Source organism: Propithecus coquereli, unplaced genomic scaffold (assembly GCF_000956105.1).
Source record: "Propithecus coquereli isolate 6110/MARCELLA unplaced genomic scaffold, Pcoq_1.0 Scaffold137, whole genome shotgun sequence".
Lineage (NCBI taxonomy): Eukaryota > Metazoa > Chordata > Mammalia > Primates > Indriidae > Propithecus > Propithecus coquereli.
Genome location: NW_012137969.1, coordinates 438320 through 454712, shown reverse-complemented (window position 1 = coordinate 454712; position 16393 = coordinate 438320). Strand labels below are relative to the sequence as shown.

Below are 16393 nucleotides of genomic sequence, written 5' to 3'. Positions count from 1 at the left end.
CTAGGTGCTTTACAGATGTTTTCTCACTTATTCCAACAATCCTATAGAAGGACATGTACTGTATGATTCCATTTACATGAGGTAGCTAGAATAGTCAAATTTATCTAGATGGAAAGTAGAATGGTGGTTAGCAGGGGCTGGGGGACAAGGTAATGGGGAGTTGTTTAATGGGTGCAGCATTTCCATTCAGGAAGATGAAAAGTTCTGGAGTTAGATGGTGGTAATAGTCGCGCAGCAATGTGAATGTCCTGAATGCCACTGAATTGTACACTTATTAATAGAAATGGTTGAAATGATATATTTTGTGTTACATATATTTACAGTAATAAAAAAATTGTTTTAATTCTATAATTTAGTTATCCCTATTTGTAAGTGAGGAAATGCGGTTCTGAGGTCACACCTAGGGTAAGTGGTATAGAATCAGGATTTAAACCTGATTAAATGGATAGTAAATTAAATGGATAGTGGTCTGGATAGTAAATATGTGACATTGTTACTCCCCTCCCTGTGTGAGCTTCTGAGAGTGACTCTCCACCCCAATACTCCCCCCAGCCTAGAAAACAAGATGCCACAGTTTCACCCAGATGCCCCCACACCTCCAGGGGAGAGCCTGCTTATTTGTTATCTCTCCCCAGCTGATAAGACCACCCAGAGACCCACCAATGCCACCACAACCACTGCAGCCACCACAGCCACTGTAGCCACCACAGCCACTGCAACAACCACAGCTGGTGTCAAGGTCACAGAGGACAAAGAGAGCTCAGGGTCTCAGCCCCTGAGTTTGGAGACTGCATTCGGGGCAGCTGCAGCCATTGCTGTGCTCATTGTCATGATTTTCGGACTGATGGTCTTCCTCAGGTGGAAGAGAAGGAAAGGTAAGTGACCCAGGACCCAGCCTCTCCCCAAGCTTCCCAACTGAGGGTTTCTCAGAACCCACCTGCCAAGGAATCCCAAAGGTGCTTCTTAAAAATGCAGACCACTCCTGGGCTCCCCTCAAACCCACCAGGTCACACTCTGAGGTCTGGTCTTAGGAATGTGCATCTTGGACAGGCTCCTCAAGTGGAGATTGTGCAGGAAAAAGTTTGAGAGCCACCCATCCCTTTCCACACCGTCTGATCACTTCCCAGTTCTTCTCTTGACTTAGTCATCTCTCATCAATCCTCACCTTGTGGTTCACAGGGAGGGGAGGGCCTGCTCTGGGAAAAGTCCAGAGAGAACAGAAGGGATAGGAAGTTGGCTCAGCTCAGCAAGCATTGGCCAACTGCCCACTTGCCAGGGCCTGGCTTGAAATCGGAGATATGAAAGTAGATAAAACAGACTCTGCTTTCAAGGAACTCAATTTTGGGGTGGGGTGGGGGGTATCGGTTGCCTCAAGGGCTAACAGCTTCATTGAGAAAGAGCTATGAGGCATTTAACAAGGTTGGGAGCAAGGAGAGGTGGTCGGGGAGGACATCCCAGAGGAAGTGGCATAGACAAAAAGTCCCCAAGAATAAAAAGAATTAGCCAGGCAAGTGGTGAGAGTGGTATACTGGTCACACACTTTCCTTCTGGGTGGAGGAAACCATTCCAAGAACTGTAGGAAGCTCAGTGCTGGTGGAGGTGGCAGGAGATGAGAGAAGAGAACCTTGGAAATCACTCCCAAGAGCCTCTGATCCCAGAGGCAACGTGAAGCAGCAAAGGGGTGGCCTCATCTCCCTGTCATAGATACAGCAGTCTGCGGTGGAGGGGCTGGAGGTAGACCAGGCTGGATCAGTCTAACGCAGTGTTGGTGCAGATGGAGGGAAAGGGCCAATAAGACTTGATTGTTAGACTGATGTAGAAGCAAGGAGCAGGAATAAGCCTATGTTTCAACCTGGAAGAATAAGACTATGATGAAACTACCAAACTAAAACAGTGAATAGAAGAAGAGAATATATTTGCAGGGGAAAGATGATCTGTTTTGTTTATTTTGGGATATGTCCTATTTGAGATACTTGTGTGGCATCTGAATAGAGTTTTCCATCATAAATTCGTACATATTTACAGATCAAAAGAGAGTATAAGGCTAGAGCCATTAATTAGTTATATACCAACATCCCCCAAAATTGATTTGACATTACTGTAAAGAAAATCTGCAATGAAAGGAGATTCACCCTATCAGACATTAAAGCACAGAAGTGAAGAGCCTGCAGTCACATCCTGGTGTCAAAATCATACCATCGCTAGGGAAACTTTGGCACAACTTTGAATGCCGTGTGCCTCAGCTTCCTCATGGAAATGGGGATAACAATAGTACCTATGTGGGGTTGTCCTGATGATTAAAGGTATGCATATAGAACAGATCCAAGCACAGAGTGCACACTATGGGAGCATTAGCACCTATAATTATTCAGCAATGATCATTAAAACAATGTAATACTGGCTTATTAATACACAGATAACCAATGGAAGAAAGAGAAAAACCCAAATATAGCAGGATGAAAACAAACCCAAATATATGCAGAAATTTGCTCGGTTAAAAGGTAGCACTTCTAATCAATGGGGAAAGATGGGTAATTCAATAAATGGTGCTAGAACTATTAGGTAGCCATCTGAGAAAAAAATAACATTATTTCCCTACCTCATAATTTGCACCAAAATTAATTCCACAGAGATCAAAGATTTAAATAAGAAAAAATTAACCCTAGAACTAGAAGAAAACATGCAGGATTATTTTATAACCACAGAGTGGAGACAATCTACCTCAGTATGACAAAACCCAACACACATGGATAAAAATATTTATAAATTCAACTACATAAAATTAAAAAAAAAAAAACTTCAGCAGAGCAAAGAACCACAGTGGTTGTTCGCTGAGAATGAGGAAGAGGGTCAGGGAATTGAAGAGAAAGTTTGACATGGGAAGTTGGAAGTGGGGCCCAAGGATTCAACTCAGATGAAAAGCCATAAATCCACAAAAGCATCAGGGTACACGATTGTGTTTTTCCCCAACTGTATTCAACTATTCAGGTTTAAAACCTTTAAGGATTTGTGTTGGTTAGAAATTGTGTTCAGCTGCTACCATTAGGGACCAGAAGTAACCATTGCTTAAATAAGACAGAGTAGGTTTTTTTTCCCTCTTGTACAAGAATCTGGGGCAGACAGCAGAGGCCACCATTCTTACGTGCTCAGGCTCCTACCTTTCTGATGCACTGTTCTTGATACTGGCCTCTGTCCTGAAGGTTGCCTCATGGTCCAAGATGGCTGCTAGGACTCCAGCCATTATTTCTGGGTTCCTAGCAGGAAACAGGAGGAAGAAAGAAAGGAGAAAAAAAAAACTATACTCCAACTGTTTGTCCCCCCTTTTAAAGAGCTTTCCTGAAAGTCCCAACCCACAACCCTGCTTATATCTTATTGGCTAAAATTTAGTCATATGTCCCACAGCCATCTGTAGCAGAGCACATTGCCACTCCAAATAAAATCAATTTTCTGTGACTAAGTAACAAAACTGAATGGATACTGGGTAAACAAATAGCATTCCCCGTCATAGGACATATCCGGGATTGTCAGCTCAGGGTGGCAGACAGATAGGAGATCACAGGAGGTCAAGGAGTTAGTGCAAGAGCATGAATGGAAAGCAGAGGAGTCAGCAGGGAGCTTAGGCAACCTAGAAAAAAACGGGTTATCAAGGGACAAGACATCAATGAAGTAAAAGAACAGGTGCAGTGGGGTAATGACAAAAGACAGCAGGAACACTTCCAAGTTTATTCTATGAGATTAGCATTACCCTGATATCAAAGCCAGACGAAGTCACTACAAGAAAAATAAAAACTATAGATCAATGAGCCTGGTGAATACTGATGCAAAAATCTTCAACAAAATACTAGCAAACTAAATTCAACACATCCAAAGAGTTATAACCATGACTAAGTGGGATTTATTCCTGGAATGCGATGATGGTTTAATATACAAAAATCAATCAATGTAATGCACCACATTAACAGGCTGAGGGGGGAAAAAAACCCACATGATAATCTCAATTGATACAGAAAAAGCACTGGACAAGATTCAAGACCCTTTCATGATAAAAACAGGAAAACAGGTTTGTTCATCAACAAACCAGGAATAGAAGGAAAACTATCTCAACATAATACAGGCCATTTATTAGAAAGCACCATCACTCCATGGTGAAAGACTGAAAGCTTTTCTTCTAGTATCTGACACAGGGCAATGATGTCCACTATCACTACTTCTACTCAACATACTATTGGAAGCCCTAGCCAGAGGAATCAGGCAATAATAATAATAATAATAAAAGGCATCTAAATCAGACAGGGAAAAGTAAAATTATCTGTTCACAGGTGACATTATCTTACATGTAGAAAACCCTAAATATTCAACAATAACAACAAAAAAAAATCTGTTAAAACTAATGACCTGAGCAAGGTTGCAGAATACAAAATCGACATACGAAAAATCAATTGAGTTTCTACACATTAACAATAACCAATCTGAAAAGAAGTTTAGAAAATAATTATATTTATACTAGCATCGAAAAATAAATAAATACTTAGGAATAAACCTAACCAAGAAGGTAAAGACATCTACACTGCAAACCACAAAACATTGCTGAAAGAAATTAAAGACACAAATAAATGGAAAGACATCTGTATTCATGGATTGGAAGAATTAATATTGTTAAGATGGCCCTACTACCCAAAAGGACCTACAGATTCAACACAATTCCTATCAAAATCCCAACAACATGTTTTGCAGAAACAGAAAAATGCATCCTAAAATTTATATGGAATTTCAAAGGACCCTGAATGAAAAAACAATCTAGAGAAAGAAGAACGAAGTTGAAGGACTCACATTTCCTGATTTAAAAACACATTACAAAGCTACAGTAATCAAAACAATGTGGTACTGGCATAAAGACAAAAAAGTAGACCAATGGAATACAAGAGAGAGAGCCCAGAATTAACCCCCTGCATATATATGGTCTAACAATTTTTCACAAGGGTGCTAAGAACACTCAATAAGGAAAGGATAGTCTCTTCAACAAATGGTGTTGAAAAAATTGAATATCCATATGTCAAAGAATGAAGTTGAATCCTTATGCCATATACAAAATTTCACTTAAAATGGAATAAAGACCCAAATGTAAGACCCCATGCCATAAAACATTTAGAAGAAAACATAGGGGGAAAGTTTCACAACTTGGCAATAATTTCTTGGATATGACACCAAAAGCACAGGCCACAGAAGAAAAAATAGACAAATAGGACTACATCAAATTTAAACACTTTTGTTCACCAAGGGAGACAATCAATGAATGAAAAGGCAACATTTATGGAATAGGAGAAAATATTTGCAAATCATATCTGATAATGGGTTAATATCGAGAATATATTTTTTAAAAAACCCTACAACTAAACATCAAAAACCAACCCAATTTAAAAATCAGCAACAGATTTTAACAGACATTTCTCCAAAGACGATATGTGCTATGATCTGAGTGTGTCCTCCCAAATTCATTTCTTGGAAACAATCCCCAATGCAACAGTTGGGAAGTGGGGCCTTTTGGGAGTTGTTTAGGGCATTAGAGCTCTGCCACAAGAATGGAGTAATGCTAGTATAAAAAGGAATTTCGGGAGTGGGCTCACTCTCTTCTGATCTCCTGCCATGTGAGGACACAGCATTCCTCTCATCCAGAAGACACCACAAAAAGACCCTCACCAGACGCCAGATTCTAGCACCTATCTTGGATTTCCCAGCCTCCAGAACCGTGAGAAATAAAAGTCTGTTCCTTACAAATTACCCAGTCTTGGGCATTCTGTTATAGCAGCACAAATGGACTAAGATAATATGCAAATGGCCAACAAGCATATGAAAAGATGCTCTACATCACTAATGTAAGGAAAATGCAAATCAAAACCACAAAGAGGTAACACCTCACACCCATTAGGATAGCTATTATTAAAAAAATAATTAAATAAATGACAAGTGTTGGCAAGAATGTGGAGAATTGAAACACCTGTACACTGTTGGTGGCAATGTAAAATGGTGTGACAACTATTGAAAAAGTACGGCCTTTCCTCAAAAATTTAAAAGTAGAACTGCCATATGACCAAGCAATCCTGCTTCTGGGTATATATCCAAAAAAGTTGAAAACAGGGTCTGGAAGAGACATTGGTACACCTATGTTGATAGCAGCATTATTCACAATAGCCAAGAGGTGAAAGCAACCCAAGTGTCCATCGACAAATGAATAGATGATTTATGCATATGATGCAATATATTCAGCCATTAAAAGGAAGGAAATTCTGACACATGCTACAACAGGAATGAAACTTGAGGACATTATGCTAAGTGAAACAAGCAAGCCACAAACAGACAAATGCTACATGATCCCACTTACATGAGGTTATCAAAAGTGGTCAAATTTGTGGAAACAGGAAGTAGAATGGTGGTTGCCAGGGGCAGGGGAAAGGGGGGGGCAGTATTAATATTTAATGAGGATAGAGTTTCAGTTGCGCAGGATGAAAAAGTTCTGGAGAGCTGTTTCACAACAGTGTGAATAACTTAACACTACTAAACCACACACCTAGCCATGGAAAAAATGGTAAATTCTAGGTGTTGTTTTACCACAATTAAATAAACAAATAAAACCTGTTTGGGTTTCAAGACTGGAGAAAGAGGGAAAGAGTGTGTGAGCTGGAAGGAAATAAAGTTGCAGCATGAAAATGATACCAGCATTTAATAATTTCCAAGTCCCACTCTCAACATTTAAAAAGGCAGCCCAGGGTTGGCTGAGTGGAGTAGAGGTGGAAGTCCCTGGAGTTGAGGGGGAGAAGCGAGTCCTGTGTTCACAGGTCCCTGTGGATGCTGCAACCTCCCAGGACGATGCTGGGTGGTGGAAAGGGTGTCTGGGAACCAGGGGGGATTCCAGGTGGACGCGGAGGGGCAGAGGACATGGGACACACAGCAGAGGTCTCAGTGGAGGAGGACGAATGGCCCAGCAATGGGAATGGAGCTTAAATGTCTGCGAACACAGATTCCAACCCTGAGGATGACAAGCTGCCAGAGCAGGAAGAGCCACCACTCAGAAGGAAAGCACAAGAGGCTTTTCTGAGAGGATGGGGGTGTGTGCTGCGCCAAGAGGAGGGGAGGGGGTGGGTGAGGGCTCCACAGTGGAGGGAGCCAGGTTGGGGGAGGGGCGGGGAGTTCAAGGGAGAGAGGAGGAAGCAAAGGGGCAGAGGGTCCAGATGAGGGGGCATCTCTGGATTTGCTGTTGGGGACAATCGGGAGGACAGGTGTGGGGGCCTCAGGGTCCCTGCTGAGTCCCAGGCCCTTTCCTACATGTGTTTGGGCAGAGCTTAGCAGGTCTGGTCCCTCTAAGGATGGTCTCACCTTCGGGTCCAGCAGAGAAGGCGGGATGGAGAAATGGCATCGCCGTGGCTGTCGCACTGACATGCTGTTGGTCTTTCTGCAGGTCAGCAGACTAAAGCCACAACCCCAGCCAGGTGAGTGTTTGTCCTCCTCAAGGGGTTGTGGGGGTAGGAGATGGCAGGGAGGGGCTGGTTTGGGAAACAGGGAGTGTCCTTCTAAGAACTGCACAAGCCCAGCCTGGCACGGCCGCTCTCACCTTCTGGACTTACCCACCTGCGTCCTCCTTGGGCCTCCAACGGGCCGGGCTCTCCACCTCCTCAGACTCCAGCCCCATAAAAGAACAGTGGACTCCGGGTTCCAGCACGAACCTTCAGAGCTTCTCTTTCCCAGAGTGTCTCCCTGGAGTCTTTCTCCCATTTCCTCTTCCCTCCTTTCATCCTGTTCCGAAGCTTTTCCTGCCCTGCATCTGCTCCTTTCAGCCTGGAGCACCTCCTTCCCACACACACCAGTTTTCCACCCTTCCTCCACTTCTCTCTTCACTCTGTCCTTGTCCCCTGCTGAATGCACCAGGGGCCACAGGCTCCCTCTGCCTCCACCTCCCCTCTGGCCTTCCTTGTGCAGAAGCAAAGTCCCAGCCTGTGTCCCTCTCCTCTCCGGGCCTCCCTCACTTCCCCTCATCCCTGTCTTCCTCTCCACCCTCTCTCCTTTCCTCAGGCCCTGGCTTGCCGCTGCCGCTGCCGTGCCTCCCCTGCTGGAAGGAAGCCTCACTTCCTGCCCCTCTCCCTGCCCAGCTTTTGCCAGCTGTCCTTCCTCCTGGCCCTCCCAGGACACCTTCTCCTTCCAGGCACCAGGCCGGAGCACCTGCCCAGAGGCCCCGAAACTCACTCAGTTGGGTTTCTTCTCCCAGTTTTAGCCAAGGCAGTGGCGAAGAGAGAACACAGGGGCTGACCCTTCCTATTTCTCTGCCCCGTTCCTCTCCAGTACAAGCAGCTTCCCTAGAATAATCCACCTTCAGTCAGCCCTGAGGGACCTCTGCTGGGCCACACCACAAATTGCCTCTCATTCCTCTTCCAGGCAGCCTCCTCTGAGAGCCTGGAACCCTCACATTCCTCCTGAGCTTGTCAGGGCAGGTTGCTGAGCACCCCTCAAGCAGAACCAGCCCCTGACACGTGCTTTAACTCTCTACTGCCCAGCACTAATATAGTTCCCATCCTCTTGTTCCCGTACAGGGAATCCTTCCAAAACATGGAGGAGAAATATGAGAATATTGGGAGTAAACGTAAGTCCTTACCAGCATATCCCCACCTCCCACCCTCCATTTCCTGCTTCCCCAAACACCCCCTCCCTGGGCATGCACCATTATTTCCCTCCTTCCCGTTCGGCCACAATCCCCCCACGTGGCCCTGGCCCTGACCTGGCAGATAACCTCACTCCTGGAGCCCTGCCCGTCTCTCTGCCCTGGCAGTCACAACACCTGACCTCAGCACGCCTTGATTTTTTTCCTAGGGCAATATGGAGACCCCAACCTGAACCCCAAGGTAAGCAGTCAGACGAGGGCCTGAAGGAATTAAAGAGAAGCCTGGAGAAGGTGTGGTAGTGGATGGACTGTGGTATGGGCAGGGCACTCAGGTTGTAGGTTCCTGCTGAGACGGGGACAGCGCCACCTCCACTGTCTAACCTGCTTCTCTTTCGTTCCTGCCCAGGATGATATCGTCTATGCCTCCCTTGCCCTCTCCAGCTCCACCTCACCAGGAGCACCACCCAGCCACCCAGACCACAGTGGTCCCCAGGAAGAGACTCTGTACTCTGTCTTAAAGGCCTAACCAAGGCCTAACCTCTCAAGACTGAATGATGAGGCCAGGCATGGTAGCTCATGCTTATAGTCTCAGCTATGCGGCAGGCTGACACAGGAGAGCTTGAGGCCCAGAAGGTCATGGCCAGCGTGGGGAACATAGAAACACCCCATCTCTAATTAAAACAAAGAAAAAAATAATAAAATAAAAAAATTTTAAAGATTGTCTTGCAAATAATTTTTTTTTAAATTTTCATTCATTAAAGTTCAAAGAAAAAGTAAAAGAAAGAAAAAAAATGACTGAATCATGGCCTCCTTAGAGTAAGCTACACTTCCAATAGGAAGATCACAGCTTCCAACAGTAACCAGATGACTTGGAGGTCAGCAGATGTTGAAGGCCCCTATGGCACTGGGAGTCACAGAGCCATCTATCCAATTCCCTCTTCACCATCTTAGGTCTTAGCCCAAAATGAAAATACCCCTGAATATATCTAAGGAGAAAACTGATGTCACCTTCAACTTCTGTCTCTCCCACCCAAACATGAACTCTAGTAGATAACTCACACCTAAGATCCCTCCTCTAGCACTTTGTTCAGTGACTGCCTGAGGCCAGGGAACATAAACCCCAAAATGCTGGTAGCCAGCCCAGAACATACGTCTGTCCCCCAAATCCAACCATACTCTTCCCTTAGGATAATAACTAGCCTGTATTGCATTTAGTGCTTTATAGGCATCACCTGATTTAACATCAGCACCAACCCCATAACCTCATCTGAGGATAAAAATCAGAATCAGATGGTTAACATGCTTTTCCCAACAACCTATGGGTACTAGTAAGCAGCTGAGCCAGGATTTGAACCCAGATCTCCCCTTCAGGATGCTCTCTCAGGACTCAGGTCTCACGGCCGTCCCCAGATTCCTATGCTGTGCACACCTCCCAACACAAATGAGGACATGCCACCACAGTGACACCCCAGAGAGGGGAAAGAGGCCCAAAAGAAGCACATGGTTAGAGACCAGCTGAACCAACCAACCGGTGACCTGCTTTATTAACATATAAACTGTGCAACTCTGACTTGAACAACCCCAACACTTAGCAACTTCTCAGGCACCCACTGTGAGGCTCTCCCCACTGCGCTCTAGGGACAGGAGAACAGGAAGGAGGGCGAGAGCACACAACTATTCCTCAAAGAAGGCCATGGTGAACTCCTCTTCGTCGTCTCTGTGCTGTGGCTCTCCTCTCTGCTCCAGCTCTTTTCCAACATCTTCCATGAGTAGCTCCAGGTCCAGGTCACTGGAGGCTTCATCTTCATGGGGGACACTTGCAGCCTCCTGAGTCAGTGGTTCCTGGAGTCTAGGCCCTTCCTTCCCGGCTGAGGCACAGGCCCCAGCACGAGCTGAGGGGCTCAGGCCCTGTGGTACCACTCGGCCTCCTTTTTCCTCACATAAGCTGGTTGCTGAGGCCTTGCTTTCGGGAGTTTTAAATTGTTTCTTAGGGCCTAAATGAAAAGATGACAAAGTCGAGAGTCCTATTAGGTCAGTCTGTCCTCACCTTTCACAAATTGAACTCCTAAATTCCTATTTCCAAGAAATCTCTGGAAAAGATGACCTTTCACAGCACAAAGAATCTGGGCTTTAGGCTCAGAAGGACTTGGATTCAAGCCGTGGGTCAGCTGTGAGCTCCACATGGGTCTTGAGCACATTCTAAACCCTTTGAGCCTCAGTTTCCTTATCTTTAAAATGTTAAATATCCAGTCCTAGAGCTGTTGAAAGAAAAAAAAGGAACAAGCATGGAAGTACCTCTCTAGACAACCCACAGCAATCCTCGACAAAGGTTAGTTCCCTTCTCCCTACCATTCCCCTGTCCCTAGATCAAATCAGATCAATAACCACTATGTTTATGTAGTGTGTGGTGTGTACAATCTGAGAGGTACTCTTTTGTTCTAATTTTAACTCATTCCTTAAAGTTATGTAAAGCTGTAGAATTGTTAAGAAATGATTCAGGAAGCGGGGATGAAGACATGGACCTCATTCCTCACAGTTCTTCCCCAGCCTTGAGCCTTACCTGGCTGGTCGGAATCTGAATTCCCGTGGCCTTCTTTCCTTCCCGTGATGGATGCAGGAGGAGCTGTGGATTCACTGCCCAGAGATCTCTTCACTGTCTTCCTTTTCAAGGTCCCACCTTGTCCATCTGCTATGCCTGCATCACCCCCACCCCCCAACCATGAAAGAAATATGTTTATTTCTCTCTAAATGACAGCTCAGCAAGGGAAGATGGCCTCTCCACACTTAGTCTCTGCCCTGCCCCGTATCTTCTATTTGATTTAGTGAGTTGTATCAGTGGCCTCCAGTTCTCTAATCACCTTTTTTTTAGCCCCTGGATTTTTTTCTCTTTACAGTTCTCCTCAGAGTCTGCCTTCTCCAGGAAGTTATCCTTCTTGGCTAAGAACTTAAAACCTTCCATCTTTAACCTAAGATTTTATAATTTAATACACAGAAGTGAGGAGGCTCTAGCTTCCCACTCTGACACTATCGGTGAGTCTTGCTGGTTTTCTCAGATCCTGGAGCTGAGATGATCAGTAAGGTCCGGCTACTCACAGTCCCCTTACACTCTACCACTTCCCTGCCTTAACTGTAAGACGTGTCCCATGTCCAGCTGGCTTGCTTACCTCTTGGCTTAGGTTTTTTTGTTTGTGTTTTGATTGACTTGGGACCAGACAAAGTTGGGTCCTGAGGATGTGGGAGAAAAATAAGAAAAAGATAAATTAAGTCACATATCCATTTTTAATAGAGAGGGATTCTACAGTATGATAGGTGAGCTTTGGGGAATCAAATTAGGTTCAGGAGCCTGATATTGTTCAAACGTATGGTAACACAGAGAAAAATGTGTGGTCACCTTCCCATTCTGTTTGGTGTTCATTAATGCAAAACTTTAGGCATAAAAGAAGGAAATAAAGCTAGGCCACCAATATGATAAAAATTGGTAAATTAAAAATTAAAAGAGAAAGTGAAAAATATGTATTCCATATACCTGGAAAAGAGACACTAAGAAAACAAGTGAATGAATATCCTAAGTGTCTGTATAGGGGATAAAGGAGTGGAAAGAAGTAACCTGATATTCCCTGAAATTACTTCAGGAAGAACCAAAGAAATACAGTAGGAACTGAGATTATAATCAAGAAAGAAGTTCCTAGGATGTGAGAAATTAGAATAAAGAAAAAAGAGAAGAGCCTTCTTTCCTGGAGACCCCTAAGAGGAAAGATCAGCCAGTCAGGGCTAGCCTGAGGCAGAGACAGGATGGTCCCTTAGTAAATGTAAATCCATGTTAACCAGACCTCCATAGGAATCTCCTAAAAGGAAGCCCCAAGATCCTTATCTAAACCAATATTTAAGGCTAATCTTACTTTTTTCTCTTCCTCCTCCTCTTCTTCTACCTCTGATTCCTTTTCCTCTTCTTTCTCCAAGCAGGAATCCAGGCTGTTAGTCCCAGAGAGCATTAAGTCTAGAACAGGAAAAGGAAGAAAGGCTAAGTAATTCATCTAATAAAATAGTTGATGAGTTAATGGAGCTGATTCCAGAAAATCTGTCTTCTAACTCTGCCTTCTGTGTCCAAGTGGTATTTTCTCCGTAAAATGTAATCCAGGATTACCATGGCTCCATCCTTTTCAAAGTCCATCACTATTCAACATACGCCCTCCCTTCCACTCCTTTTCCCCTCATTCCTCTCTCCACTCATCTGTCTATCCATCCTGGATACTGGGTCAATGACATGCTGAGAGCCTCCTATTATAGAATCCAGAGCTAGCCTGATGACATAGAATATAAAAAAAGAAAGGTTTGGGCTATTGTTCTCATGAAAGAATCTCTCCCCTCCTTCTCTAGTCCTCGCCCTCCACTTATCATACCTTTTCCTTCCCCACTACTGTCAGGTCTGTTGTATCGGCTCTGGAAACCAAACAAGTTAACCCGCTCCTGAGAGAACCAAGAAACAAAAGCATTATCCACTACCCTCCCAGGGATGGCTTTTGCCCTCTGTCTTCTAGAGTTTAGTTATGAAGAAATTTGTATTCATTTTCCATACCATTTTTCACTCAAAATTTCACATTAGGCTTATCCAGACTTTTATAGAGATTAACTAATTATAATCTCTTTTCCAGTTTGTTTATAATGCAACAAATAATTGGGAAGGGGAAATTCACTGTTTGTCATTCTCCATTTCACCCTCACCCCCACCAGCAGAATTTGAGGGTAAAAACTGACTCCACATAAAAGCGAGGTTAAGGCACATGTATCTGAGACTTGAAGTTATATAGGCAGGGAGGATGCCCCCTACCACAAACTGTATCTGTCTGGACTGCCAAGGGTAGGGAAAGGAATGAATGATTTAAGGAGTCAGGGGAATCTGGCCAGGGAAGACAAGAGGAGATCTAAGAAAAATGCTGTGTAATGGGGAAGGACAACTGGTTTTCTACAGTGGGAGTATATGGTTTGCTTTGTGTCCAGGTCCTGAAGAGAAGCAAGTATGTGGTCTGAACACTCTCCTACCTGAATGCTGATCTGTTCTGCCTCTTGAGCCATCATTAGGGCTGCGCCCAGTTTCTGGCTGCAGTCTTTGTTCCTGCACTTTTTCTGAAATGGAAGAAGATTAGAATCAATGATAAATACTGTCTTAAAGACCAGAATCATCTGTAGCCATACTACCCTAAACATGCCTGATCTTGTCTGATCTCAGAAGTTAAGCAGGGTCTGGATGGGAGACCACCTGGGAATACTGGGTGCTATATAGGCTTATTTAAAAAAAAATAAAAATAAAACAATTAATATATAATGTTAAAATATTTATATTAAAAAAGATTAGAGTCAATAATAAATACTAGAGAAGTGACACCAACATACTGCTACCCACCAGACATTATCTTTATGTTTATTTCCAGTTCCTAGTATTGATATGATACTCCTTAATCTTTTGGGCTCAGACATAATACGCCCCTTCTACCTAATAAACTTCTCACCAATTCCTGGCAATATTTTCAACCAAAATGTTGGTGACCTCTCCAAAGTGAATCCCATGGAACTTTGAAGAGAGAAGAGTGAAGGAGTTCAGATGATTCCACTTTTAAGCTTCTGACAAGTTTCTTTAGATCCAGCTGCTTGATTTAATACTCACTGCTTGATTTTCTAAGGTCCCAGAGCTGCTGGGCCTCTGCTCATTTGTAAGGCTGATCAAACCCAAAGGGACTATGAGGAGGAAATATGATTTAGCTAGCTAATCCAGTGGTTATGAACAGAGGGATATTTTGTCCCCCAGAAAACATCTGGCAACATCTGGAGACAATTTTTCAGTTGTCACAACTAGGGGCAGGAGGCACAGGATGGGAGTAAAGGCTACTACTGGTTAGATGCTAGTAGAGCCCAGGGATGCTGCTAAACATCCTACAAGGCACAGGACAGCCTCCACAACAAAAAATTATGTGGCCCAAAATGTCAATAGTACTGAGACTAAAAAACCCTGAGTTAATCTGTGCCCTCATTTCTGCCACACCTGATTTGGCTAAACTGTAGAAAACCCAGTTTTCAGGAAGGTCCCCAAATTGTAGGCAGGGAAGGTGACTGAAAAAAAAAAAAGATCATTGCCCTGCTGCAGTCCTGGTAGAAAGAAGAAGACTGCCTCATGAATAACCTTGCCCTTGGCACACCTGGTCAGAAACGGAACTTTTTCCCAACACAACTTCCCTTGGGAGAAAATCAGGTTTAATAAAGGGAAAATTTTGTTTTCCAGTTCCAGTATCAAAAAAGACCCCCAGAATTGCTCACCACTCCTGCTAGCTCCAGGGACAGCTCCTGGAAGTTCTTTAACATGTTGACTGGGATCCAAGCACGAGAAACTGTTTCTCCAAAAAATGTCACATGGTACTTAGACTGAAACAAAAGATGGTCCTGTTATGGCCTCCTGTCCTCCTGCTTTCATCCTCTAGTCAGAACAGGCAGGCGGAGAATAGTGATTCACCAAGAAGGAAGTGCTGGGCTTCATATGCTCCCTGAAGCCTGACTCACCTATCCTACTTCATTTCAATTGTTCTTCCATTCTGACCTCAGGAATCCTAGCCAAAGCATATTTATATGTCAGGGCACATAAATGCCCTGACAGTGCATAAATAATTATATATAAGTTTGTTTCTAGATTGGGTACTTATCTCTGTGTTTTTCACCCTAGTTAAGTGTCTGCTTTCACTCATGTTGCTGGCTATGTCTATGTTTCTAACTCTGTACATCTGTTAGGATGGATTTGTTCATTACTTTGGCCTGAGCTCCTACTTACCCTGAACCAGGAAACTCACCGGCAGGGAATCAAGATGAGAAGCAAAAAGAAAATATTCCCCCAGGTCAGGATCAGATTCTACCATGCCTGGCCACCTTGAGAAAATAGATGAGTGCAGGGGACAGAAGAGAAGGGGGTTAGAGGAAAAGACCACAGTCTCATAAATTTACAGAAAAGGATAGTATGTTCTACAAAGGATCCAAAAAATAGATTCCCCTACCCCCAGTCAGTCCCCTCCAGTGGTCACTACCAAATGACTGAAGTGACTTCTATAAATGTACAAATATTCCTAGTAATATTCCTAGTAAATATTCCTAGTGAAGGAATATTTACTAGTAAAGGCATTCCTAGTAAATATTCCTAGTAAAGGTATCTTGTCCTTCTGGGCCTTCCTGAAAAACTAAGAACAAAATTTTCTGACTAGGGACATCTCCAAAGAAGAAACTATCCTACCTTTCCTTGTTCTTTTTACTTCATGTGTCTCTCACATCTCAATATTTAAAAATGCCTTAGATCCACCATCCTCTTTCTACCACTCAGTGTAGCATTGTCAGACCCTTTTTTCCAGGGAGTTACTTCCTCTACCCAGAAACCTCCAGAAAACATGCTCTTTCAAAGCCTCCAAGGTTGGTACTTTATCTTCTCCCTCACCCCATGGTCTTTCTAAGGCAAGTACCATTTCCATTATAAATGTTTTCCATTTCCTTCCCTCCAGGCTTGAATCTACCACTCCCAAGTTCATGAAGCATGCTCTATATCATGGTGCCCTACCAGGGGTAACCATATTGCTTGGCCCAGATGATGGATCCTGGGATGTAGGAGGCATAGGCTATATCACTCTCATGTCCTGTCCAGGTCTCCTCAGGAATATCACAGCTATTATACTCCAAGTCTGCCAAAACAGAGAAGGAATGAAGGGATAGGAAGAGACC

General features: G+C 43.9%; 2 protein-coding genes across 3 annotated transcripts in view; one reads left to right on the top strand and one right to left on the bottom strand.

Moving 5' to 3' along the window:
- PILRA (paired immunoglobin-like type 2 receptor alpha) overlaps nucleotides 1–9299 on the top strand; it is a 19100-nt gene extending 9801 nt beyond the window's left edge. The window contains exons 3-7 of one of the 2 annotated variants that reach the window (XM_012638944.1): nucleotides 636–875; nucleotides 7454–7484; nucleotides 8580–8629; nucleotides 8857–8888; nucleotides 9054–9299. In XM_012638944.1, the coding sequence (XP_012494398.1) occupies nucleotides 636–875; nucleotides 7454–7484; nucleotides 8580–8629; nucleotides 8857–8888; nucleotides 9054–9173 (473 nt within the window). In that variant the 3' untranslated portion in view covers nucleotides 9174–9299. The remainder of the gene's footprint in view (nucleotides 1–635; nucleotides 876–7453; nucleotides 7485–8579; nucleotides 8630–8856; nucleotides 8889–9053) is intronic. The other variant, XM_012638943.1, reaches the window with a different exon arrangement.
- Nucleotides 9300–10321: 1022 nt separating this feature from the next.
- The window catches only part of ZCWPW1 (zinc finger, CW type with PWWP domain 1), an 18010-nt gene continuing 11938 nt past the window's right edge, over nucleotides 10322–16393 (bottom strand). Inside the window, exons 9-15 of the mRNA XM_012638883.1 lie at nucleotides 15481–15556; nucleotides 14957–15061; nucleotides 13688–13771; nucleotides 13048–13114; nucleotides 12547–12644; nucleotides 11812–11872; nucleotides 10322–10641 (exon numbers count right to left, since the gene is read on the bottom strand). Of these exons, the coding sequence (XP_012494337.1) occupies nucleotides 10322–10641; nucleotides 11812–11872; nucleotides 12547–12644; nucleotides 13048–13114; nucleotides 13688–13771; nucleotides 14957–15061; nucleotides 15481–15556 (811 nt within the window). The remainder of the gene's footprint in view (nucleotides 10642–11811; nucleotides 11873–12546; nucleotides 12645–13047; nucleotides 13115–13687; nucleotides 13772–14956; nucleotides 15062–15480; nucleotides 15557–16393) is intronic.